This window comes from Enoplosus armatus, chromosome 17 (assembly GCF_043641665.1).
Source record: "Enoplosus armatus isolate fEnoArm2 chromosome 17, fEnoArm2.hap1, whole genome shotgun sequence".
Classification (NCBI taxonomy): Eukaryota; Metazoa; Chordata; class Actinopteri; order Centrarchiformes; family Enoplosidae; genus Enoplosus; species Enoplosus armatus.
Genome location: NC_092196.1, coordinates 13723629 through 13748903, shown reverse-complemented (window position 1 = coordinate 13748903; position 25275 = coordinate 13723629). Strand labels below are relative to the sequence as shown.

Here is a 25275-nt window from a genome sequence, read left to right as displayed (position 1 = left end):
CTGAAGGTGTTACATGTACGGTATATACAAGAGAAAGGGGAAGGAAAAAAACCCAAACACAATTATCAAGGTGAGAAGCACAAGTTCAGTTACAATTATCAGCAAACTGTTGCCCTACAACTGAACAATGAACAAAGCCCAGAAGAACTCTCCGACACGTGTAACTGGGTCTTGTTCCATCTTCAAAATAGAGCAGCCGATAGTCCATTTTAATAATTAAGCATGTTAACCACGTGATCTCAGGTACCTCAGCACAAATAAAGCATAACGCTCTGCCATCTTTCTTTAAAAGTGATATTGTACAAAAATAACATGCACATTTTGTTGAAACGTTTTGCTACTTTTTTGCGTATTAAAATCCACCATCATAGTTACATACAGAAAACTTTGCAATGTTCTCAGTTTTGCAAATTTGGCAGAATTTATATTTGTTTATTTATGAAATCTTCAGTTTCACAACTATGAGACAATGTTGAAAAAGATGAATATTTCATGTTGGAGATATATATATACATATATATATATATATATATAAAAATGAATTAAATAAACAATAGTCAGGAGTGTGACCACAATGTTAGTTGCTGCTAAATCACAGCTTTTTAAACCCACCCTTGAGCACTAAATAACACACAAGCACAGAGATTGACATAAAAGGACAAAATGATCACCAATAGGATTCTTAAAATGCTCTAATAAATTCAGTTAAGAGAAAGACAGACTTAAATGCAGACCTCATGTTTACCATTTCTCACAGGTCTCAACGAGGAATAAGACCTAGATGAAGTTTACTGTGATAAATCATTTTCACTCTGATCAAAGAGGTCACCACTGCTTCAGCTGCAAGCAGCGAGTGCATCATCTACCCAATAACCATGCCACATTGAGCAGACAAAGGCAGGTGCAGAGAGTTTTCAAGCTTTAAAACCAAACGGGCACAAGGGCTGATGCCACCATGGCCAAAGCTCTGCACCAATGCTTTCGACACAGTTTTCCAACCAGTTGGCATTATGATAGGCACATCTGTTGGACTTGGTATTGCTTGGACAGATTCAGGATGGAGAGATGGAGGGGGGAACCAGGGTGACAAGATACAACAACCACTCTTTTGAGAAGCTTGTAGAGAGGGCCCGTCCCAAAAAAAAAAAAGGAGCCTAGCAGATTCAGTACCTTAACAGAAAATCAATGCCTCAACCTGCAAAGACTGAAAACATGTCATTACACCATCAGAAAGATACAAGTTTAGCTGGACAGCCACAATCTATGCCTGTTCTCCTTGAGCCCCTGCCACAAACACAAGAGGGATAAATAAAATGAATAGGTAACAGTTGAGAAACAATCAGAAAAGGCAACACTGCTGGTTCTGTTGGATCTTTCTTCACTTTGCCTACCTTTCCATTGGGGGGATTTTACATTGTTGTCGTCATTACAAATAAGCAAGTTAGCAGTCCACCTTAGCGCTTCCTTCCTTCTGACCCCCTTTTACTTTTCTAAGTCCCTGTCTCTCTCTCCGCTACCCGTGGTTGGAATCTAGAACTCAGCAAACTCCTTTCCACACTTCTCTGTGAAGGAGACTCTGATTTCCTCTTCCTCGTAGTCATCAAAGTTGCTCGTGTCACCAGGGCCTTTGCACTTAGGAATAAAGGGAGCTTCCACCTGGAACACACAGGACACTCAAATCATCAGAAAGATGCAATGTGGTATAATCGAGAGCACCAAACCCACAGCAAGTCACTACTGGATGACATCAGAATAGCCCCCAAGAGATAAGGAGACAATTAAAAACAGATTTATATTCACTAATAACGTGAGCCAAGACATCATGCTTATATACTTGAAAGACTTGTCTATTAATCTGTGGTCACATTGCAGGACTAATTTTGTGATCATGTGCTGTCATTTGCTTTCTCTGAAGCCAACTCATATATGTATCTAATTCCGCTGGTCACTTCCCAGAATTAATTTCAACAACTGCATGAAAAAAATACAAAATTGCATGACTTACTGACTTACATACTGATAACAAATCTAAGAGCTCAAGAGCAAGAGAAGACAAAAAGAATAAAATGTGTGTGTTTTAAATGTCATGTTCATATAGTGTTTATCGTCTGTATTGTTATCAACGTTTAACCTTTGTTTGCACACTATCTGCACTCATTTCATGCCTTACTGCCCTGAAGGGAGGGGGTCCCTCTCTGAGCAGCATTTTTCACAGCTTTTCCTGATGAGTCCAAGGTCAAGAAGAGGTCATTTAAACATGTGAACTTTGTGAAACCCGTTGACAATTGTAACTGTGATTCAGGCTTTATACAAATAAACCTGACTTTACGTGGACCAAAAAACGGGGTTCTGTTTGTATTCTCATCGTACTGTCAAATGAAGGAGGACTTAGTGCTACTTCTGGTCCACTTCAGATTCTTAAATGATGTTGCAGTACTTCTGTAATTCTACTGAATCCACAAACTTTTATGTTAAGAAAAAACTGGTGGGAAAACACGTTTTGTGTGTTTTAGACATTTTTCCATTAGCCTCCAACGTATTATCATCTGTGCAGAGGAAGCACAGATGGTGTGAAATTACCCGTGACCGCAAATGTAAAGACACTTCCACTGACCAAAGTCTCATTAAAGCCCTTTTCCTTTGTCAGCTTCACTTTTCTTCTGCCCTTCTGATTTCGAAAATGGATGTGGGCTCTATTTGTACACATTGAGACTATATGAAGGCTGGCCTCTCACCTTCCTCTGGTAGATGGCAATCCAATCAGTGGTGGCAAACCACTTGTGGCCCTTGATATCATTGACTCCGTTCCTGAGGTTGCCAAAGCGTTTGGTCAGGTCCACCTGCAGCAAATTTCTCAACAGATCCTTCAGGTCTGAGCTGAAATGGGAGGGGAAGCGAACCTGCAAATAGTAAAAGCAGTGTGAGTGTGTGTTCTCAAGCCAAGCGTTTTATACCTCATGCTATGGGCTAGAAATATACAGCTGTAGTCTAGAATCCTGCAGCCTGTTAGTGCAAGCCTATGAGTGGTGCGGTATGGCCTAAAATGACATTGTGCCCACCAATGTTGAATTTGGATGTGATTTGCCTGGTTATGACACGTCTGCCTGTTTGCACTATTCCACTTTCCCTTGACGAAAGCCAGAGATGACGGCCATTTGGGAGATGCAAAAACTGGCCTAACGTTAACTATGATGCCACGTTCAAAGTCACTGAGGGCACTTAGTTCCAATGCTCTGATGAAAACTAACTGATGCCAGGAAACACCGTCTACCTTATTTATGCCATTCACTGTAGTCACATGACGAATGACTTGCTAGGATGTACAATTTGAATGACATTGGTGTATGTACCTAATAAACTGACAAATCTGCGGCTATATGCCGTGACATGTGCTACAAGTTATTTCAATGCCAATGTCCCCCAAGACAAACACCCAGGTATGTTGTTGTGTTCAACTTCACTACAAACGAATGCATTTTGAATGAAATGCCACCATTTGATTGGTCCTTAAACGCACACTGAAATGAACGACCTCATCCAACACAGAACCTTATTATACCAAGTAGTGTATCTTTTAAAAATAAAACATATTCATAAAAAAACAAGCCAAAAGTAACATTAAAGATGAAAATATTTCTATAACAAAGTCAGAAATAATGTTAAGTGCAAGATTTATTAAGAAAAGGTATTTTCATGTCATGCCCTATTAATTAAGAGAAATATAATGCGCACTTAATTTCGCAAGGGACCGTATTTCAATGCAAGAGGATGAGTTAGGAGCAGTTGCAAATTGTTTTTTCCCTATATTAATGATGCAATGGTGCAAAGGGGAAGAGGCAAATCAAGGTCAGTCAATTAAGACACCTCACTATTCTACAAATGGAGTGATGAAAACTATAACTTGCAAACCACCCCTTCTGTTGAGCAACAGAGTAGAATTGTGCACTGTGTTGTTCTGGGACAATCAAACAACTTACAAAAATAAAAAAAGAACGGCATTATTTAGGTAGGATTCTCTAAACTCACCTTCCCTGATACAATCTTCTCGTAAATCTGAATAGGCTGGTCTGCAAAGAAGGGGGGGTAACCAGCAGCCATTTCATATATCAGCACTCCCAGAGCCCACCAGTCCACTGCTTTATTGTAACCCTGGAAAACACAAAGGAAATAAAGGGCAGTCAGATATGTCCTCAAACAAGAACTCCCACACATTGTGGGAGTGTTGGCAATAGACACTGAGCAGAAAATTGTGCCCCAGTCCTAAAGTTGATGTCCGGTGAGAATGAAACGGTTTCCTAAAAGAAGTCCCGTGTTGAGCTGACAACTCCCCTGCCCATGTGACATAAAGAGCAGTGCTGTTCACTATGGGCCGAGCTGAGCACTTACCTTACTGAGGATGATCTCTGGTGCCAGGTACTCCGGGGTGCCGCAAAGCGTCCAGGTTCGGCCCTTCACCCTTTTCGCAAATCCAAAATCTGTTACCTGTGGAACAGAGTGTACAGCTCTGAGCACTGACCGCACACTGCGAAAGCACAGAGACCAATCAAACACAATTGTTGTCGATGGCTAAGAAGACAAATATAAAATCCTTGCCTGTATGTAACCTTGCTGGTCGATGAGCAGGTTCTCCGGCTTAAGATCTCGGTAGATGAGATCCAGCGAGTGAAGGTATTCAAAGGTCAGTACAATCTGGGCTGCGTAGAAGCGGGCGTGTGGTTCACTGCAAAACAAATTAGGCACAATATTTACAGTCAACCAGTGGAACTGAAAGGGTCTAAGGATAGAGGGTGTTGTTTACTGTACAGATTGTAAAGCCCTTGAGGCAAATTTGTGAAATTAAACTATATAAATAAAATGGACTTGACTTAACAGTCAACTTACCTGAATCTACCGATTCTCCTTAAGTGTGAGAACATTTCGCCCCCGGGTACATACTCCATTATCATATAGAGATTAGTGTTGTCCTGCAGATAGATAAACAAAGTCTTATTTTGACATGCAAAACACACACACACACACATAAATTAGGTGAACATGCTTAGAAGGTAAACAGATGAACTTTTGAATGCACACCTTAAAAGAGTGCTCCAGTCGCACCAGAAAGGGGAAGCTGACAGCTTGCAGGATACGTTTCTCGTTTAGTGTGTGCTCTATCTGCTTCAGCTTCACTACCTAGGAGGGATCAGGATGGAGGCTTATTCAGGCAAAATAGGTATTATAAAAACAAAAAAGAGAGGATTCAATAGTCTCGTGTTATTCTTCTGTCTTACTATCAAACTAGCATTTGAACACACTCATCTATTTCAGACATGATATGTAACATCAACATGTTGTAAAGCCAGGACCTCTTTCGGTGACTGAAATGAACAGGAGTAGGTTCTTGGTACAACAAAGTGATCTTTATGCCTTTCTAATGATTTGCCATCAGAAGACGCACTTGTAGCTCTACAAAAAAATTGGATTCTGTCACAGTCACTTCTCCATGGAGCTGCCAGCAATGTAGCAAAGATTAGAGATAACTGTGACATTATACTGGTGATGACTTACAATTTGTAAGATCAGAAGGTTAAATAAATGTAATCTTTCTACAAAATCAGTATCCACTTTGTAGTCAACTCCAGGCTGTATACTTGTTAGTATGAATAGATTATTCTTGGCTCTCTGGTTTAAAGTTTAAAAGGAAAGTGCTCATATAAAATACTCATTAAGACTGTCCAAGTCTTGGAGTACTTACTACAATTTCAACAAAACAGATCATCATGTCAGAAATACAAGCTAGAGTGTCCAAGTCAAGCATTCATTTACCAAATTTCTTTTGAACATTATGCCTAAAACTACAGTACCTTCTGTTTGTCGAGTATTTTCATGGCAAAATGCTGGCTCGAATCTTTGTGTTTAACCAGCATGACTCGACCAAACGAACCAGTGCCTAAGGTCTTCAAACGCTCAAAGTGGTCCAATGCCGCAGTTTGCTGAGGAGTAGAAGAGGGTGTCAGTAAGAGGAAAACACACTTAACAACTTGCCAGAAACATACCGTGAAAAACCCTACTTTAGTTCAGTTCTTTCTAAATCATACCTTATTTAAAATGTATTGTCATGTCAACTACAAGTATTTATAAAAGAACTCATGTTGTTTTAATGTGAATTAGATATGTTGTCATTGAGTACAAACAAAATGTATTTCACATTAGCCCAGTAGAGGGTGCACTGCCCCTCTCAAATAAATAGAACTTAATTTGTTCATGGGCGGGACTATTTCCATGAGTCTGCCTGCCTGAACAAGCATGTGACAACAGAAGTCGAGTCGATTCAAGATTTATTATGAGATGCATTGTCACACAAAAAGGTAAAAGCAATAGTAAAATAACACTATATAATAATAATAATAATAATAATAATAATAATAATAATAAAATAACAAAACCATGATGATTAAACAGAAAAGGAGAAGTAATTCTCTTTCACTCTCTCACCTGTGCTGGATTCTCCCATTTCTTCAGGAAATCTTCTTTGGCTTTGGCAAGAAACTCCTTCACTGTAATTAGGAACAAAGTGCATATTCATTAGAGAGAGCTCATGTTTTAAAGACCACCAAGTCCAGACTTATAGGATTTTGTATAATAGGTCACCTCACGTAATCACCAAGACCTGGAAAAGACCACAATATTGGTGTTTTACAATAAAACATGGAAGCCTTAGATATTTCATCAACTGAGCATGATTTAAGTGCCTATGTGTACATGAACAAAGATAATGTCTACGTGATCAGCTGATGACAGTCAGATGAGTGTTTGCATTCATCAGTCTTCTCAGCTCGGACTCACTACTTTCTTTGATGTTGGGTGCCAAACAAGTGCTTCTACCCCAACCATGAAGGTCCACAAGATAAACAATAAGTAAAACCTGGCTGACTGTGAATTAAATAAATGCCAACAATGATCTAAACCCTAATATTGCTCAAGGTAGTAATGCACCAGCTTAACCATACAGTCGAACAAGACACATAAAATACAAAAAAGTATTGATTAGTTGAGTATTTCCCCCTCTTTACTATACCACACATAAATCATCACAGGTGCAGAGAAATGCTTTTAGAAGCCACATATTAAAGACAATTGGAGATCACCTATATAAAGCCAAGGTGTGTCAAGTAATTGTAGGTTAAATACACCTGAACCTGCAAGCCCCAACAGCTGATGAGTCAATTTCCTTGGACAAAGGACATTCCAAACCAACTCATGACAGCTTCACTGTACAGCAAGGTCAATCATTAAAAAAAACATGGAATACACAGGTGTAAATCTCTCTAGCACAGGACAGCTACTAGTAATGGAGGCCACTGTGAGGCCTAGAACAACTCTGAAGAAGTTTCAGGGTTCCACAGCTGAGCTGGGAGACATTATGTGTACAACAACAGTTAGCCGGGTGCTTCACAAGTCACAGCTTTATGGGAAAGTGGCAAAGAGAAAACCACTCGCGTGACATCTCAGCTAGTGTTTGCCAGAAGGCATGTGGGAGACTCTGAAAGTAAGTAGAAATCCTACTCAATCCTATCTAGAATTTGTGACAGCACTTGGATGCTGATGTTCAATCATAGTGCCCATACAGCTTAACACAACCTCAGCAGTTTTGCAAAGAAGACTTTAAGACCGCACATGCTGGTGGCCCATGCTAGTGCATTATAACCAAAGTTGGATTTGCACACTGTGTGACCTATTTCTGAGATATTCCAAGTTGATTTCAATTAGAAAAACAATATTTTGAGACTATTTTATTTTTTACACATATGGTCAGCATTTTCAGAGATTTGACACTGTACACTCTCAGTAGAGAATCCAATCTTCAGACGTGGACCCCAAGACCTAAGTCAATTCACTTCTGAATGCAGCATTGCGGAATACCAGATAGATTTGGAATAATAAATTGATCTGTGAGTGCAGTTTAACATGAGGCTACCATGCCTTTAGAGGACATGGCCTCTGTGAACACAGTTTATGACTTGGCAATGCAAAACTACACGCACACACACGCTATTATAGACCAACAAAGATTTTGACAGCTTGGCACACACCGTGTCATATGCATTAGTTCATTTGTCTTGCCCTCATCTTTATGGAGCTAATCATAGTGCTCTGTGGGAACATGTAGATAACCAGTCCTTCCTCATTCCTCCTTACTGTCTGTGTACTAGCTTTGAGGACACTAGCTGCCCTAGCAGATGAGGGAGCAAAGCTTTTTTTAGATTTTGTTAGCCTTGGACACAAGATGGTTGAGATTGTAAATATACATCTAATGTCGAAATAGGAATATAGTAAATGTATTGTGTTCAAACAAATGCATAAAGGCCATGTTAAGCCTTTCAGGATAATGTGGAAAGTCTATCTGACTGGGCAATTGATGAAACAGCCTACAGCACAATTTAAATAAAGCCAGTCAGCTGTCAATAGAGAAAGTGCATACTCATTTCATGACTGACTTTTAGATATTGATATTTAAACCAATGGGCTTTTGGATATGTTCAAACTAGAAAACTAAAATGAATATTATGAAAATGTTATAAACAAATATCAACACAGAAACGTCTCATGCAAACATCTGAGCATCTCACACACATGCACTTAAAACTACACAAAAGCTTAATCCTGATCTTGCTAATGTGATTTCCTACTAATTCTCCAAAGACCAACAGCTCCAACAATAGGATGGGAGAAAGCCAGCAAGAACGGCAAAGACCAAAGTTCGCATAAACATGTCGAGAGCACTGCTGCTTTCACAGACAGAAGCAGAAGCAGCCTGGTCAACAGGGAGAAAACATTTCCGTGAAAATTGCTCAACTCCCACTTCCAGGCAGAAACAGCCACAAATGGAGCTATTCCTGTCATAACTTGGAGCTGCTCAGAGGAAAGACGTGGTGTCTTTGAGGAATTCTCTTGATCTTAATAGAGTCTCTTTTTCTGAGGTTTGGCTGCCACAACTACCATGGTAATTACGGCTGAAGAACTAAGGCTCAACACCTCAACTCTCGTGTAACCCCAAATTCCTTACCATCTGGGATGACTATGGGTACCTCTGGTGCTGCAGCATCTGCCGAGCGCGACCCTGATTCACTTGAGCGCGAGGATGACTCCCTCTTCCCTGCATGCCTTCTGGAGCTCTTCCTGTCACACATTAGCCCTGCAAAGTCTCCCCTGTTCTTCTTCCTTGGCCTCGTCCTCAGAGTCTACTGACTCATGACCTATCCTCCCCCTCTGAGAGCACTCTGGTCAGATCAGCAGCCAAACTCATCCACAGAAACCAGTCAAGTGTCCTTGCCGACAGGGTGTCTCCCGTCTTTCCTGTGACTGTCACCTTGCAGGGGAACAAGTTCAGAAAGTAGCATCCACATTCAGCATCCAGTCAAATTTAGCATGTAGAGCAGCACTGTTCCCGTTACATTCACACAGATCAATTGGACCCTTGCTTTGGTTTGTATCAATATTTATTCTGTGCACAAAGTACTCTCTGCCGTTCCCTCCCATGTAAAAACACACACGCAAACACACACAGAGGCTATATATTGATCTGAACAGGGGCATAATCACCAGGAGGAGGGGCGTAAAACACAAACTGGTATATTTATCCAACCCAGAGAGGAAGTCCTATGGAAAACTAGGCCTAAGTGAAGACCCTTGAGATGAAGTAGACACATCTAGATGCAACTAAAACTTTCCCTAATTAGCAGAACCAATCAGATGTCGCATCTGCGATGAAAAACTTTCAGAGTTGATCTGGGTGTTTTAAAAAACATAAAAGTGGCTCTCTCAGGAGACACTAGCGAAGCAGGGACGCACAAACCACAGTGAAACTTTTTCTCCCCGCACAAATGCACAAGAGAATCTGCGTAGTGCCAGTGCTGAATCGATCCTCCAAAAATCAATCCTACATCTCTCCCCTGGGCCTCACTGGCCCACTCTGACGCAGGAACAGAGGGGTTATATTAGGGCGAGCTGACCGATATTTAACTGTGAAGCGCGCCAAATCAGGTCCCAGTCTTCACCAGGCCTTGTTCAGATAGCATATGTCCCCATGTGGTGCATAAGAAAATCAGTCAAAGGGCAAACAGAGCTGCATGTAAACCAGGAAGGTGTTTTCATTTGTGTAAAGGTGCTAAATCATTGCAGTCATCAGCTCAGTGGCAGTGGATATTTTACTGTGACTGGTGAGCAAGCAGTTACTAAAAAAAACACCAATGGGAAGTTACATCTTACGGTAAGAATTGAATTGGCTAGTTAAATGACTGATTCAGGAGCAGAGGAGTTGACAAAGTGAGGAGAGTAGCTGAGTTGATGGTCACATCACCCTTTCATGTTACATTCATCTCTATTCAAACGCATGTCAGTGTTTTCGTAATATACATTTTGAAGCGGTGGCCCGTCGCTCCACCACCGCTGCTTCAGACTTTTATCAAATGTCAAATTACAATTACACGACTATGCGGAGGTGTCTGCTCCAGTGAAATCAAATGAACGGTTGTCCACTCTCTCTCCACTTTGAGGATGATCAACTGGAACAGTGACAGGACGTCAATCACTTGCAAAGTCATGACAACCAAATAAACAACAGCGCAAGTACAGCATTTTCTCCTCAAGCAGAGCGACAAACAGGGCAGAGCATAGTCGGACATACTCAGGAGCACCAGGAGAAATCCCAATGGGCCAGTCACTCTGTGGGCTGCTTGAGCCACCCATTATACAAAAACAAGAGCGAGAGAGATGCGTAGTCAGCCCACATCCCCCTCCTCAAGATCCTCAATACCAGTTCAACTGTTAGTCAAGGTTATGAGACTGTAAGACAGAAGACAATATAGATAAGATAAGCAAGGTTTGGGTTTATGTGGTTATCTAACGTTATATCGGTGCCTTTTGTTGAAACATGTTCAACTTTTCATAAAGTCAATGCGCCGACCAATCACAGCCTGGATGGGTCAGAACATTAAAAAAAGGCTGACATGCTACAGTGCTACTCATTCTTATGCATGAATGGTTATGATTACTGACAAGTTAGTAACCACCCAGGTACAACAAAACCCCCAAATCCCAATGGTGGAAGGCTAAAAGCTAACCAGCTAAATATATCGTGCCTATCAGGTAGCTAATGAACATTTTACACCGTGTTATAATAATAAAAAAAATAATATAGTAAGGGTATGGCTTGAGGGTGGTCTTCTGGGAGCCCTCACTTCTGTAACATGGCATTATAGTATGCTGTAGCTTTATTTGTTGCAGAGAACAAGTGATCTCAGTACGAATGCCTGTAAATGGGACTGCAGCTTTTCAAGACCAACAGACACAACGATTACTACGCCTGTAGTTGAGGCGAGAGTCCAAAGGAAACTAGTATTCCTTTTCCGATCACTGAACCCCATCGTCAGTCTTGCTTTGCTTGCAGCTGGATTTTACATCTCAGGATCGTTCCCTGATAGCATGACAGCTCACCTGTTCAGTGCTGTAAGCTTATCTGAGGTGGCTGATTGGCATTTCAACAGTAAGGTCCACTGATAATCACTGCAGGCTTACAACAAAGCCCCTTTAACTGGAGACAGGAAGTGATGAGCGATCCAAACACAAACCTGCCCATGTTACACAAACCAGCTGCGTGCAGAGCAGGGGCAGGACATGAACCACACAGATATTTATAGATACAGGGAGTTGCACTTTGACAGGGTGCCACCTCATTATATGACCAAATTCAAAACACGAGATTCAATACAACAATCCTTTATGTCATAACTGGCTGTCTTTCTCAGATGTTTAAGAAGTATGTGAAGTACGGGAAAATATTTCCATGTTATCAAACACGCAAACAATCATGCAGACTTACAAGAGCCCAACCAGTGAGAAGGGCAATGACACAAGAGCTTTCTAACAAAAAATAAAGTGTGTGTGTGTGTGTGTGTTTGGTCAGGTTCAGGCTGTGCAGCATGGCGCCTGACAGACTTCCACTGTAACTGAGAAATGCCTTCCTTTGAACTGTAACTAGAAAACAATAGGCAACAGAGGAGACAAACAACAGGCTGCTGTTGTGTGTTTATTTGTTTACATGGACATATGCACACATACGTCTTAGCTGCTGGCCATAAATGCCCATACAACCAATGCCAGTATAAAAGATCACCCAACCAAAGCCAACAGACACTCATCTCACCAGGGCATGATATAAATTTAGTAACAAACATTATCAAGAAAAAAACAGCTTGATTATCTCTTAAACATAAGAATTTGAGCGCAGCCTGTGACTGGCTAAGCTAGTGGGACAAAGCAAGGGCCACAGCTCCATCCCTAACCCATGCTCCTATCCAGGTCTAGAATGAAAACTCACTGCAGCAGCAAGCCTCTAGCTCCTCCTGTGGTTGGTCATGTCTGCCTTCTCCACTGCCTGTGTCCCCTAGACAGGGCCCAGCTCGATGAAACAGCCTTCCTGCCAGCCTGTGAATAACAGACATCATACAAGGCAGGAGGGAGCCAGCTGATAGCCAGTGTAGAGTCTCAAACTGTATGTCCGGAGGTTCTAACGAGTGGAAAATCCAAAATATGTGATACCAACAGCGTCTTAAGGGTCAAAACTTTAATCTATCCTGGCCGGCTGTGTTTAGTTTATAGAGCAGTAGAGGCGATGACCAACTGTGCAGAGCCTGGGCTGGACCTTCCTTGCTCCTTCACTTCCTGCTGCAGTTCACAGTGTCTATCCGCCCTGCTTCCTCTTGTGGGCCAGAAATCAGCTTTGTATACTCGTGCAGCGGCTCTCTGCTCGTCTTCTGCCGCCTGGAAAGTTCAGGGGAAACAGGCCCTTCACACATGAACAAGCTCTCAACACTCTCTTTCCATTTTGCGTAGAAACCAAAAAGGACTGCCATGTTGTCCTTAACCTCTAGCTGCTCTGTGGAAAATTGCGCTCCTGGGTGTGGGCTCTGGACCCCTAGTCTGCACCTGTCTCTGGGGATCAGGGTGGGCCCTCGGCCATCAGGCTGATAAGGATATGAAGCATGACATGTGAAAAAACCTCTCACCAGCAGTGCCTCCTCTGTCTCTGCTTCTAGCCAACAAATCCCCCAATTTCCATTCCTTCTTTAAAAAATTAACATTAAAAAACAAATCTCTGTGCTATAACACCTGAAAGTCATGGGCCTTGTCACAGGGGTTACCAGTGATGGGTTAACATAACAGAGGGTCTGGAGGCCATTCTTCACACATACTCTCTACCAGCAACATAGAGCTGACACTCATTTTGCAGATACCTCTTCAGACTTTGCACTCTTGAGCGTTATTTATGGTATCATGGATAAAAACATAAAACAATGTCCTCCCTGGCCTTCTCTAGGGTCAGTGATACTGAATGGAGAAAGGACTGAGTTAATAACATTTTATTAAGAAATAGGATGTAGTTAACATTAGTGGTTAACCACTGAGGTTCATACTGTAGAACATTTATTGTGTGAGCTTATACAAATGTCCCCTATTTTCTTTTTTTTAATGTTACAGTTATAAAAACTGGTGTCAATCTCTTGTTCGACAAGTTGATCAACAAAATAAAAAGTTGTGGGGAGCAACGGGCCACAAAAAAATTACCATGAGCGGAGCATCTTTTCCTCTGTCACACACACAGACATGCGCACGCACACGCACATACACTCAGTGACACATACAAGTACCCTTGTTCTAAATGCTGCTCATCACATGATGTTCAAGAGACTCCTCAACTCCCAAGTTTCTGCCTGGAGAGGATCACCCTCATGCATCATATGACCCCATCCTGGTGGCTTTTTCCTTCTCTGATAACAACCAACTCCCCTCTACTCACTGTCAAACGCAGTCTGTGGGACTCAATGCTCAGGTCCACATTACTTTAAGATTAAACTCATCACTTACATCAACACCCTGAAATACGTGCATCTCCATTCATGCTTCAAATATGCATTTCTTAAAACATACTTGTTTATATACACAGAGGAATGTTTTGTCCTGAAACAATTAGGTTATTAAAAACTGGACAAGAAAACTCTGCACCAGGGTGTAGGGTTTGCAATGCCATTGCAACCTTTCATAACTTTATGAGATGAGGGAGAGAGAAAAAAAAAACATCTGAAACACATGAACCACAAAGAAACCTATGACTGTTGTATAAGGCCAGTTGTTGTCATCCTCACTGGTACCTCTTAATACAACCTGGGGCTTTTAATCACGAGCTTTCCCACAGAATCAGCGGAGAGAATGAATAACATCCTCTGCTGTTCAGCTGAGATGAACATGGTGTCACAGTAAAATAGTTTGCCTTCAGTTTATATGTGTATGCGAATGGCCACGGGTATCTTCCATAGGGTTTCTTCTAAAGTTGACAATGCAGTAAAGTTTAGCACATTCTGCTTAATCACCTCTCCATATTAGAATAGGGTGTTGAAAGCAATGTAATGTGGTGTCATTGTGGAGGGTCTTTGGGCCTTGATGCATTATACAGGTGTTAACATTTACTTTTAATTTCACTGCCTTATGTAATAATTACAGTAAAACAACCAAAGCAGGCGGCATGGTATAGCTAGCTGTTGCAGCTGTGGGTAAAGGGTACTCACCGCTCTCCATCTCATTGCCCTTCTTTGCGGTGGGCGTGTTGCCCATGATGGCAGGCTGATGGTGGAGTCCCTGGGCTCGGACTGAGTTTTCCTTTACAAGTCGTTGAGTAATGCTACGCCGCTACCGCAGTCGCTGGGCTCAATGAAGCTGACAGCTGGCTACTAGCTGACAGCTACCATTATTGACTAACTAGTGTAAATATATTTCCTTCAATACCTTTCCTTGGTGTGTTCGGAAAACTCCAAACAAGCGAGTATATCCAAATATGCAGCTAACACTACCACTTTAGGTTAGCTAGGCTAGCACGCTAGCAAACTCTAGTAAGGATGACCAGTGGATGTTAGCTTTGTAATGTTAGCTCGTCAATTTCCAAGCGAGCACCGGCAAATCAAGATGTCACTCGGCTGTCCTTTATTTCCAGAGACGGCTTGGTGTATCAAAAATCCAGTCCGGAGCTTTAGGCAGATCGTCGAAAGCTGTTTCCCGTCTATCTAACGAGCAGGCTAGCGTTAGCTTTTAGCGTCCCTCGCAGTCGTATCCTGGCCTGAACTAACCAGGTGATATCTCTGTGTATGCAGGCCTTTTCAGTTGAGACCTGGATAACAAAAGTGGTGTCCAGGTTATTTGTTTTTTCCGCTGTTGATTATTTCAAATGGATATATCTCCATTCGTTTCTAAGTCAGGCATCAAATGCAATGGTTTCCTGGGACCGACCATCTGATAGTCGATTCCTAAGATCAACAGACCCCTTCCATTAATCTTCAGACCGCAAGGGAAACTCCAGTCATCCATCCATCGGGTCCCACCCCTAGCTGGCTCTGATTGGCTACATACCCCCATACTTACGCGACAGAAGGCACAATTCAAGTGCTGATTGGATAAACATCACTACATCCAATCATTGCATTGATGCGATTCGTCTGTCAAATCGTTATGTCCGCCTCCCGGACTTGCTAGTAGCCAATACGCCAATAACTAAAACTGTGTTTGTTTCTTTTTGCTTGAAATTATCAGCTGTTTGTATTTATCTGTCTGAATTTTGTGCAGGAGACAAATCAAACGCAGTCTCCTCTTGCAATCATCAACCTATTTGCAGAGCAGTCTTTTCCTATAAACAGTTCTGTAGCCTAGCCACCCCTTTTACCCGACCGATCTGTGATTGGGTGTGACGTTAACACAGGCTATATTTAGTAAAATGTGAAAATATAAGATACTCACACTGATATTTGTGTTACAGAGCTGGCTCTCTGTTGTGTTTAACTTATCATTAAATTAAGCTTAAGTACTTGTTTGGTACAATCTTAACAAGGACAAGAGTAAAAACATTTGTTTTCAGCAGATGCATTCAAACGTGGTTTATATTCTGTTTTCCTGCTTCTGTAATCTAAAACCAAAAAAGGAAAGACAAAATAAGGCAGGTAATTAGGAGGAACATAGTTCTTACTATCACACAGTCATTTATACACTGATACAAATACAATGTTTTTTATTTGGAACACAAAATTGAAAAAAAATAAAAGAAGAAAAACATGGAAGAAGTGATATAGCCCATACAACACCCATCCAAACTCTGCAATCTAAGTGGGAAAAGGTTTAAGTGCAAAAGGAATTTCAACACAAATATAATGGCAGATTATCAAATTCCTGTCCAGCAACACATTGCAATTTATTTGCCTATTGCTTCAGTGCTGAAATCCTCTTACATGGGTACAAATCAGTTTTGCGCCAGTAAAAGGAAGGAAGGAGAATCACACATCAGCTTTCTGTTCTGTTTCAGTTCAGCTGTATCATGTCATAGTTACCGTTTTCCATTCCATGAGTTAAACTACTTCAACATTGCTTTCATCATGGCAAGGAACTCCCCATCTAAAAGTGATGATTATACCAGTGAGATGTTCACAATCTTCCTCATCTGAAGCCCAAGGTGAGAGTCCATGTTTGACAAGCTTCAGGTAAATAAGGGCAGCTGTAAGGCAAAGATGTCTGTACATCCACACTGTAATGTCCACAGGCATTCCTCAAAAATAAGGTCTCGTGCTGTGACTTATCACCTTTGGGGCAGGGGTCATCTCTATAAGCAGTCCATAGAGTTATCTGGTAGTATCCCCAAGGGTGGGGCCTTGCCTGGGAGACAGGATGGAGGGAGCATGGAGTTTGACGTGGGATCCACATTCTCAGAGTCTTCCATTCGCTCTGCACAACCTTCCCAGTTTATATGGAATCTGGTAACACGTGGGTTTGATGCCAGAATATTTCTCTGGAGCTGAAAAGGAAGACATAAATATAGATAAATACTTACATTAAGGAATATGTGCATATTGCTGCTATCAGTAATCAATTCATCCCACTTTATTTGGCATCTAGACTCAGGGCAAGAAGATGTGAACCCTGTAGATCAGAATGGTACAAATGGTATTTTTCAAACAATGAATAATCAAATAAACAACGATACATGAATCTACATTAAACTACAACTTTGCAACTGCATCACTCATCCAAGAAGTTAATGAATTAAGAACATTGGATTACAGAGTGTTAACATTTCTGCTTAACTAGTTATATAACCATGGGAATTTGATGGGATTATTAGCAATTTTTGAAGGATCAAAGAATCTTAGCGTTTTTTGTTCCAAAGTGCAGGGTCAACAGAAAGAAAAGCTTCAATTCTGCGATGTATTAGTGGACCACGCTGTTCGATGACTACCTTTGTTCTTATGGTCATGGTTAATATAATAAAAAACAAGTTCTTAAAATACTAGGGTTGTGTAGCGTATTAAGTCTTTCACCAATTACAAATTTGATTGTTAATTAATGTTTAATTAATGTTAACTATACATTCAAGCTCATGAAATATTACTCTCCAAATTATTATTTTAAACGAGTGAAATAAGCATTAGCAATCACATTAGAAATAGAACTCAGGAAATTATCTAGAAATTAACCATTAGTCTGACCTGTGTGTAGTCAGGCTTGATTGGTGGATTTTCACGAAGCTCTGGGTCTGTGTATTCATTGTTCACGTAGTAACCAATGCGAATGAACTCCTGGCCCCGGTATGTGCAGGTAATCAGCACTACAGTTACACCAACAGCATCACTTTCAGGAATCAATCCAGTGTTTGGGGCATCAGCCTGTTAAAAGAAACGCAACACTATGATAAGCAAAAACAAAAAGCAACTTTTTATATACATTAATTTCAGGAATTTAAACTGTCCACTTGTCAATTGTTTGTTTTTGTTTTTTCTATTTTGACCATTTATTCATCTATAAGTGGATTATAACATGGAACAAAAATTATCATTTGTAGATTTGTATACATGAAAGTTGATTTCTCCTCAAGTCAGTAGTTATATGCCATGTGACTTCAAATAACCTAATTTTAAATGGCAGTAGTTTTCAAACTAATTTTGTCCTGATTAAATGATTACTCAAATTAGGATTGCACTGATTAAATGGGCACCAACTGAAATTGATATTTGCTGATATTCATTACGAACAATTCAAAATATAGGTGAGGAAATCAAATCTATGTCAATTGTTTCTGCACCATCCAACCAAGGTTTCTGAGGCAGTTTATGATCCCATACAAGAGGCTGCTGGAGCCAGCCTGTTCCTTCTGTCCACATTGTTTGTCGACTCATAATAACATGTTGAATAGCTGCTATAGCTTGACCAATACAGGATTTTTGAACCCAATTCCTATACTGATATTTGAAAGTTAAAAAGAAAATCAATAAAAAATCAATGATATATTGGCCAATATTCATTTTCTCTGCACAATCCATTAAATAAACATTTTTGATAAGGTCACCTTCATTTTTTTTTTCTAGCCAAGACATGTACTGGGCAAAACATTACACAATTGAAAAATAAAGGTATCACTACTCTGAGTACAAACTATAGAACGGTGACACTGAGTAACTTGTGATATATCAGCCAATTTATCAGTCGGGCTCTAGAAGCCACTTTCTTTACATACAGCATCTCATCCTGTTGCTGCCCACAGTGTGACATAATATGAATTATTGTGACCTGGCCAGATGAACAGGTGGTGAGAATAGGAACTACAGTATAATCTCCTGGTAGATTGATGTAATTGATTGAGAATTATGTAAAATGTTTGTAAATTTTATATCTTTCAAACTGCTCTGTGAACAATTTGAAAGCTTTGCAGGAAAGGAGAACTGTCCAAAATATTAAAAGGCAAGAGGATGCAACTGCAGATTTTGAAAGGTGTAATAGAACATAACAAGTTGTTATATAATTACTGTTCCCAGCATATATGGCTAAACCAAGATAAAGCACTGGCAGTTAGTTTGCCTCCACAAAACACACCTGAAACACAAACATATGTCTCCCAGCAGGTACTGGGCCGACCAAGACGGAGTCGAGGACTTGGTCATACTCTTCACTCTCTGCTGAGCCAACATAGATGATCTTCCATTCCAAGTCTATAGAAAACAAAACAAATAAAGTGAAGCAGCCTGGGTAACATTTACAGAGACAGATCAAAATGTTCAAGTCCATATTATTACCTGTGCAAAACAATAGCCATACTATGTGTGAACAATGATCCACATGCTACTATGAGTAATAAAGAACACAGCAAAGTTGTTGGTATACCAATAACAATGTAAATATACAGTATATTGTAACAGTGAATTGAAACTTAAAACGTTGTCACCCACAGACAATATTTATTGGACTACGTGCTGTAAACGTAGATTAAAAGTAAACAGTGAACTCAAAATGAATTAATGATTATTCACACTGCAACTGAAAAATACTTTCCCAATACTAAATGACGAGTAACAAAGGCTAGGACTGACATGAAAGGTGTGAGATGAATGCACTTTAGGCTACGTTAGCCATCACTGACAATTTTAACAGTCTGTATTAGCATACTTATAAGTTTCACGGATCTAACGTCAACCTTGCTATATTACACAACTTAAATACGGGTCCATCATGGGCAACACATTCAGTCAGGCTGTGTAACATTACTTTACTATGACCTTGTTACGTTACGTTACATTTCAGAAATTTGACTTTCTGACTAAAGTTAACGTTAGCTAATGTGTAGCTAGCTAACCTAGCGTTAGCTGTTAGCAATATCTAGCAGAGCAGAGATACAAACTAGCAGCTGGCTCCCGCTTTGTCATCACACCCACAATTATGACAGCTTTTCTACGATGGTACATACCTTCGGGAAGGTCCTCCATACACTCAAATGTTATTTCAAACTGAAATGGGTTTCCAAAGGGACTCGGGTTATCTAGGACAGCCACATTCAACACCTGTACCTTCGCCATTGTTGCTGAAGCGCTAAAAAAGGGGCTAACCAAAAACAAACGTTCAAACCAGTTTCCCGGGGAATGCTTTAAAAGCAATACTACAACAACACGACAGTTAACAGAGTCAACAGTATTATCTGCCAAACACCTTTGGTTTTACCAAACTTAAGACTTATTTATACGACTAAATGCACAGTACTCACTAGATTAATGTTCAGTAAAACTGGCTTTTATTAAATTTGAGGATAGATATGCCACTCTCCCGCCGCTTTCCCTGTCCTTCCCAGGCTTCACCGCGCCGACGGCAAGCGGTGCGTGCGTGACAGAGATGCCGCCTCCTTGTAGGGAAAGGCAAAGTGCCTCTATCGCCCCCTAGTGGCACGGTCAGAGAGGCCCTGGCTTACGTATATTAAATGCACCTTGCTTACATTACTGACTGCAATTACTATAAACATAAGCAGATTATTCCTTTCCCCAAAGTACTAAAACAAGTTGGAAGCATTATTGCAACGTGACATACACCTTGCATCTATCAACTCTCAAGTCAATCAATATGTTGCAGGTATTTTGCTACTGTTTTGATTGCCGGCAGTTCCACGTAATTACCTTGGGTTGGGAGGTACAATGAAATGAACTGTCCCACCCCAGGATGTGCGGACAGCAGGCACATTTCGCAATGTAGCCGAATGCAATCAAACACAAAATTGCCACAAAATAACCTTGAAAACTCTTGAAACAGTTTTCAACTGAACAAAAACTGACATGTATACAGCGGCAATATTTATTGCAAGACTATTTGATGATGTTGTGATGTTTCCGCACCCTGTGTAAACCATATGCCTGCAGTCACGGTCTATGGGACAACTGACTGATACAGACTCTCTCTAGTAAAATGTCCATATTGCTTTATGCAACTGAGAGGACAACCATGTATACCAGAGAGAAAAGCTAAAAATCTATTGTTTTTAAATTGAATGTGTTCTTCATTGGCCAGTAGGTGAAGTGTAGTGAAGAGTACTCTGAAAAAACATGCAAGACATACAAATAAATACATTAATAGAAAACACAACAAGGCGTATAACTTATTCATAGATTTTCAACTTGGTCTGTCATGCCTTATTTGCAATGAAATAGCATTTCCGTTTTTTAATTGAATGAATCTTCATTGAATTTGATGACCACACATATATTCTGTGATATTACTGAATAAAATACCATATAACTCAGTAGGCCATATTTCCAGCTGTCCATGCACCACTACATTTCTTATGTATTAGCATAGTAGTTAACTTTGTCTGTCTGACTCATAATCTGTCAAAAATAGAATACTGTAAATCACACAGCAAATTAGGATTCCCAGATATTATATTACTGAAATACTGTATAAGACAGGAAAGAAAAACGCACAAAAATGATATGGTCATAAAGGGTGTATCTGCTCAGACTGACTCACAGCTGTAATATTGGAGTAATTTTCCATAGCAGTGCTCCGGTTTACAAAATCGCCTCACTGCTCTCACACACTGTCCAAATGAAAACTATCTGACCACCACAGATTAGGCCTGAAGCAGCCCACATTTTCTTTGCCCATCTGAGTCTGAGAGGGGGAGATTAGGTGAGGATTAGAGCCCACTGGACCAGCTGGCCGCCGAATTCATCCTTAAAATATCTCAGGAATGTTGATATCCTTTCTGATGTTGGGTAACATGAAACCTGATGGAGGCGCTATTTCATGCCAACACTACCACCACCAGCAGCAGCAGCAGCAGCAGCCAGGTTGCTAGGTAGGAGCTAGACAGGGAGCACAGTCAAACATTGTGCTCCTGCAAGTTGGAGCAAGTGAGAGCTACCTGGCATCATAGACTAACCAAAAAAGGTTACGTTTAAATCAAGTATCAGGAGGTAAATAGGAATAATGTGACACATAGGTGATTAAAGCTGCTTTTTAGATAATATAAAGTTTAATTTGAGGAGTTTTTTTTAATGGCAACAGGAGAAATCGGGTCTGCTCCGCTTCACTAAACTGCGTTTTTCCTCGACTTTGTACAAAGGAGTATCTGTCCGCTCTGCTGCAGGTGGATAACTGCGCTCAGGTAATGTAACACGAAACTGAACCATGTGACCAATGGCGATTTGAAGAGTAGACGGAAAAAAAACTCCTTTACATAAAACACCAACTGGTAGTGCAGACCAGGATGTAGTCCGGCACTGGATCATACATGTATTTCAGTAGCACGATAAACGTCTTTTTTTTTGTCTGCTGGTGTTACCTGTCATTTTCATTGGACTTAACCATTTGTTGCAGTTTCGTTTTGGACAAGGTGAGGCGGAAGCAACATGGTTCATCCGTGAGGAATCAACCTGCTCGATGTTTCCCGTTTAGCTTCGATCACCTGAAAACAGCCTGATCAAGGGTATGTGTCCAACAGAGCTTGTGGAAAATTGACTTTACAACAACATATTGTCTTCTTCACTATTACAAAATATAATAATATTATTGCAAATGAGATCGAACTTTAAAGATGTACTATTAATAGGTTATTATTTTCCTGTGGTGAGCGCAGGTTTAATGGTGATTCAACATCAGGCTGAATGTGTGACTCAGTGGTTGTGTGGTTGTTAGCTTCCTGACTCAACCTCAGATTAAAGGAGTCTATAAGAGGGTCAACGTGAACTCAAAATGATAAAAACTATTTATCTTTCCTTTACTGACAATAATGTGTTTTCAGTTGTTCAAGGGGGGCAATAAGACTAAAGTGAATGCTGGACCTAATGAAATGGACTCGAGCTGATGTCCCAAAGTCCCAGTCTGCCCTCACTTGGCCCTGCTGGTCTTGGGTAGAGATGGCAGCGTGTCCGGATGTGCTGGCCGTACCTGGAGTTGTGGTTGGGAGTGTTTTACTGCTGGTGCTGAGCAGTGATCCTGTGTGGGGTGAGTCAGTAACCATCCCTTCATCTTCAGTACTCCCACACAAATAAGCCATCCCTCTGACCACACACACACACACACACACACACACACACCATTAAATCTTGCAATGATAAATAAAAAAAAACAGAGGACCTTCCAGACTAAACCTGAAACATGCACAGGCTTGTCAGCATGTTGTAAGAACATTGGACTAAGAAATGAATTAAGAAACACACTCTGCTGTATGAGAGAGGTATATTTCCATCTGTTTTCTGCTTATCAACAATTACATATGCAAAACAATTCAATTTTACAATACATTCAGCTCTCTCTTATGAGCATGGCCCCTCCTGTAGCCCCTGCTTTTTCTTATCAAGTTGTACTTGTGTCCTTGAAAAGTTTACTATTTGCCCTGGTGAATGATTGACTCAGAACATGATAGAGGAGGGTTTAAGTTTCCAAAACAAAACCTTCTTATTAAACTGATTTTCAGTGGCTTTATAGTGCTTAACACAAACAAACAAACCAACAATAGATTTGGGTTTTTTCCATATTTCAAACAAGCATGTCATCTGACTCAGCTGACTGTATGTCTGCAGTACACTCTGCATTCCTGAGCTTCTCCTCCTCCTCATTCATGCTCCTGGTCAAGTAGTTACTCTGTAGTTTCATGACGTCCCTGAGTAGTCACATGGCCGGTCATGGATAAAATTGCTGGAAACAGCAGTACACTGGCGGGATATCTTGGTATGCTGCGTTTTGTGTCTGCTGCCTTGAAAGTGTCCATAAGGCTAAAAACAACTTCTGCTGTGCTGTTGGTTCTCCTTTTTTTTCTACTTGTGTAAAATAATGTTACCACTGCATTAAAAAAGGAGTTTAACTTTGATGTGAAGAAACTGCACAGTGTTAAAGGTCGTTGATACCACTGTCATAACTGCATGGTAAATGTGTAGCTGAAGCCAGCAGTCGGTTAGCTTAGCAATAACTACAGGACTACAGGAAACAGCGAGCTTGGCTCTGTCTGAAGGTAAAAAAAATCTGCACATTCTCAACTCTAGTTATCACTGATTGACACTTTATATCTTGATTGTGTAAAACGTTCTAAAACCAAAATGTAATAACAACAATTGACCATTTTACAGGGGCATGGCCAGAACAAGTAACTTCCTGGAGTCTCCGCTTTATTTCTCAAAATGTCGAACTATTCCTTTAAAGTCAACCAGATTACTCAGACAAACCAGATTACAGCAGAAGTAGGATACATGTTCTAGCATGCGGTAACCAGTTTACTCAAAAACCCAAGTTTACATGTGCTCATTAAGTAAAACAACTGATCCTAGATTATTAGTTAATGGACAGCCCCAATAGCTTACCAGCAATTAGGAGGCCCATACTCAACTGTATGTATACACATGCAAGCAGTGAGAATTATTTTGCATTGTTGCTACAGTGTTGTTGATGTTTCTGCTCTTGTCACAGGGAATTATACGATTCTGGAAAGTGACACCCGTTCTAATAACACTGCTGTAAGTAAATAACCTTCATTATGACCGGTAAATGACATCAGAAAGTGTCCAGTGTCAGCAGATTGATCACGGTCCTGTATTTTTCCATTTGCAGGGACCCAACATCGCAGCTATCGTAGCGCCTACGGTCATCCTGGGTGTCCTGGCCATAGTCTTGGCTGTTCTTGGCTGGCTCCTCTGCGTGGTGAAAAAGAAGAGACAGACTGAAGGGACGTATAGACCCAGTGCTGAGGAACAGTCCGGTGCAAGCAGCGTGGCGGCACCAGATGCACTAAAGTTACCAAAGGAGGAAAGACTCATTTGAGATGCTGTGCTTTATAGATGTAAAACATTTGCATGGCAGCATTCCTGTGTGACAAGGCTCCCTCCCTGGAGCCGATCAATGAAAGAAAAATCTCCCTACGTTCGAGAGAGGACAAGTTTGAGGCACCATAACATGATGCATTTACTTACCGCTTTCATTTTAACAAGCGCTGAATGGATGTAGTGGATTTTAAGAACAAGCGAACATTTCAAGGAGGTTTTGAACATTTTTTCTGCACAAATGAAACAGTATTTTGTCACCACTAATAGTTTAGTTTAGAGATGTTTTTCTTGTTTCAGTTGCCTTAATATTTACCACATACTATTATGTTATGAAATACTGTCACTGGCAATCTATACCGATCTTATACCTCAAACTTTTGCCCCTGAGAGTTCTGATGGGTCCATTGCATTTTAATTTGAGACAGATGTTTGTTAGCCTAATACTGGGTGTAATTAAACATCACAGCGCAAAAACTCTTGATTTTAGAAAGACTGCTGTACGTTAAAAATTAGGTTAAACTGAGACATTATATTGAGCAAAAGCAAGCAATTGTTTACACTTAAAGTATTCCTCAAGTAATCAAACTAATTTAAAGTCACATTATTTAAAAATGTTCATTTCATCAGATCAGTC

The 25275-nt window shown here is 40.6% G+C and overlaps 3 protein-coding genes across 6 annotated transcripts; 1 reads left to right on the top strand and 2 right to left on the bottom strand.

Annotated features, from left to right (window-relative positions):
* Positions 1-502: 502 nt before the first annotated feature.
* On the bottom strand, positions 503-15444 carry prkacaa (protein kinase, cAMP-dependent, catalytic, alpha, genome duplicate a). 4 transcript variants are annotated; one of them, XM_070923827.1, is made up of 10 exons: positions 15435-15444; positions 6475-6536; positions 5844-5972; positions 5074-5172; positions 4882-4964; positions 4594-4720; positions 4387-4482; positions 4027-4149; positions 2736-2900; positions 503-1656 (listed from the first exon to the last, which is right to left on the bottom strand). In XM_070923827.1, exons 1-10 carry the CDS (start codon positions 15442-15444, stop codon positions 1531-1533), a joined length of 1020 nt encoding a protein of 339 aa, XP_070779928.1. In that variant the 3' UTR covers positions 503-1530. The 4 variants fall into 4 exon arrangements, with proteins under 4 accessions (XP_070779928.1, XP_070779926.1, XP_070779924.1 ...); XM_070923825.1 differs by lacking the exon at positions 15435-15444 and adding an exon at positions 14604-15318; XM_070923823.1 differs by lacking the exon at positions 15435-15444 and adding an exon at positions 12359-12485.
* A 647-nt stretch (positions 15445-16091) lies between these two features.
* asf1ba (anti-silencing function 1Ba histone chaperone) lies at positions 16092-20197 on the bottom strand. The gene is made up of 5 exons (XM_070923630.1): positions 20102-20197; positions 19808-19941; positions 18940-19055; positions 17559-17735; positions 16092-16867 (listed from the first exon to the last, which is right to left on the bottom strand). The coding sequence occupies exons 2-5, from the start codon at positions 19914-19916 to the stop codon at positions 16676-16678; spliced, it is 594 nt and encodes a 197-aa protein (XP_070779731.1). The 5' UTR covers positions 19917-19941; positions 20102-20197; the 3' UTR covers positions 16092-16675.
* A 2003-nt stretch (positions 20198-22200) lies between these two features.
* crb3a (crumbs homolog 3a) lies at positions 22201-24967 on the top strand. Its single transcript, XM_070923930.1, has 4 exons — positions 22201-22312; positions 22628-22830; positions 24289-24335; positions 24430-24967. Exons 2-4 carry the CDS (start codon positions 22659-22661, stop codon positions 24637-24639), a joined length of 429 nt encoding a protein of 142 aa, XP_070780031.1. The 5' UTR covers positions 22201-22312; positions 22628-22658; the 3' UTR covers positions 24640-24967.
* The last annotated feature ends 308 nt before the right edge of the window (positions 24968-25275 follow it).

Excerpts from the sequence above, each read along its gene's own strand:
- prkacaa (XM_070923823.1), bottom strand. The coding sequence starts at position 12,485 with ATGATGTCTGTTATTCACAGGCTGGCAGGAAGGCTGTTTCATCGAGCT. Across the intron at positions 4,965-5,073 it reads GACTGGAGCACTCTTTTAAG|GACAACACTAATCTCTATAT; the intron begins GTGTGCATTCAA and ends ATCTATCTGCAG. Across the intron at positions 4,150-4,386 it reads CAGAGATCATCCTCAGTAAG|GGTTACAATAAAGCAGTGGA; the intron begins GTAAGTGCTCAG and ends TGTGTTTTCCAG.
- asf1ba (XM_070923630.1), bottom strand. The coding sequence starts at position 19,916 with ATGGCGAAGGTACAGGTGTTGAATGTGGCTGTCCTAGATAACCCGAGT. Across the intron at positions 17,736-18,939 it reads GACATATGTTTGTGTTTCAG|GCTGATGCCCCAAACACTGG; the intron begins GTGTGTTTTGTG and ends TTCTTTTAACAG. Across the intron at positions 16,868-17,558 it reads TCAAGCCTGACTACACACAG|CTCCAGAGAAATATTCTGGC; the intron begins GTCAGACTAATG and ends CTTCCTTTTCAG.
- crb3a (XM_070923930.1), top strand. The coding sequence starts at position 22,659 with ATGCTGGACCTAATGAAATGGACTCGAGCTGATGTCCCAAAGTCCCAG. Across the intron at positions 22,831-24,288 it reads GAGCAGTGATCCTGTGTGGG|GGAATTATACGATTCTGGAA; the intron begins GTGAGTCAGTAA and ends CTCTTGTCACAG. Across the intron at positions 24,336-24,429 it reads CCCGTTCTAATAACACTGCT|GGACCCAACATCGCAGCTAT; the intron begins GTAAGTAAATAA and ends TTCCATTTGCAG.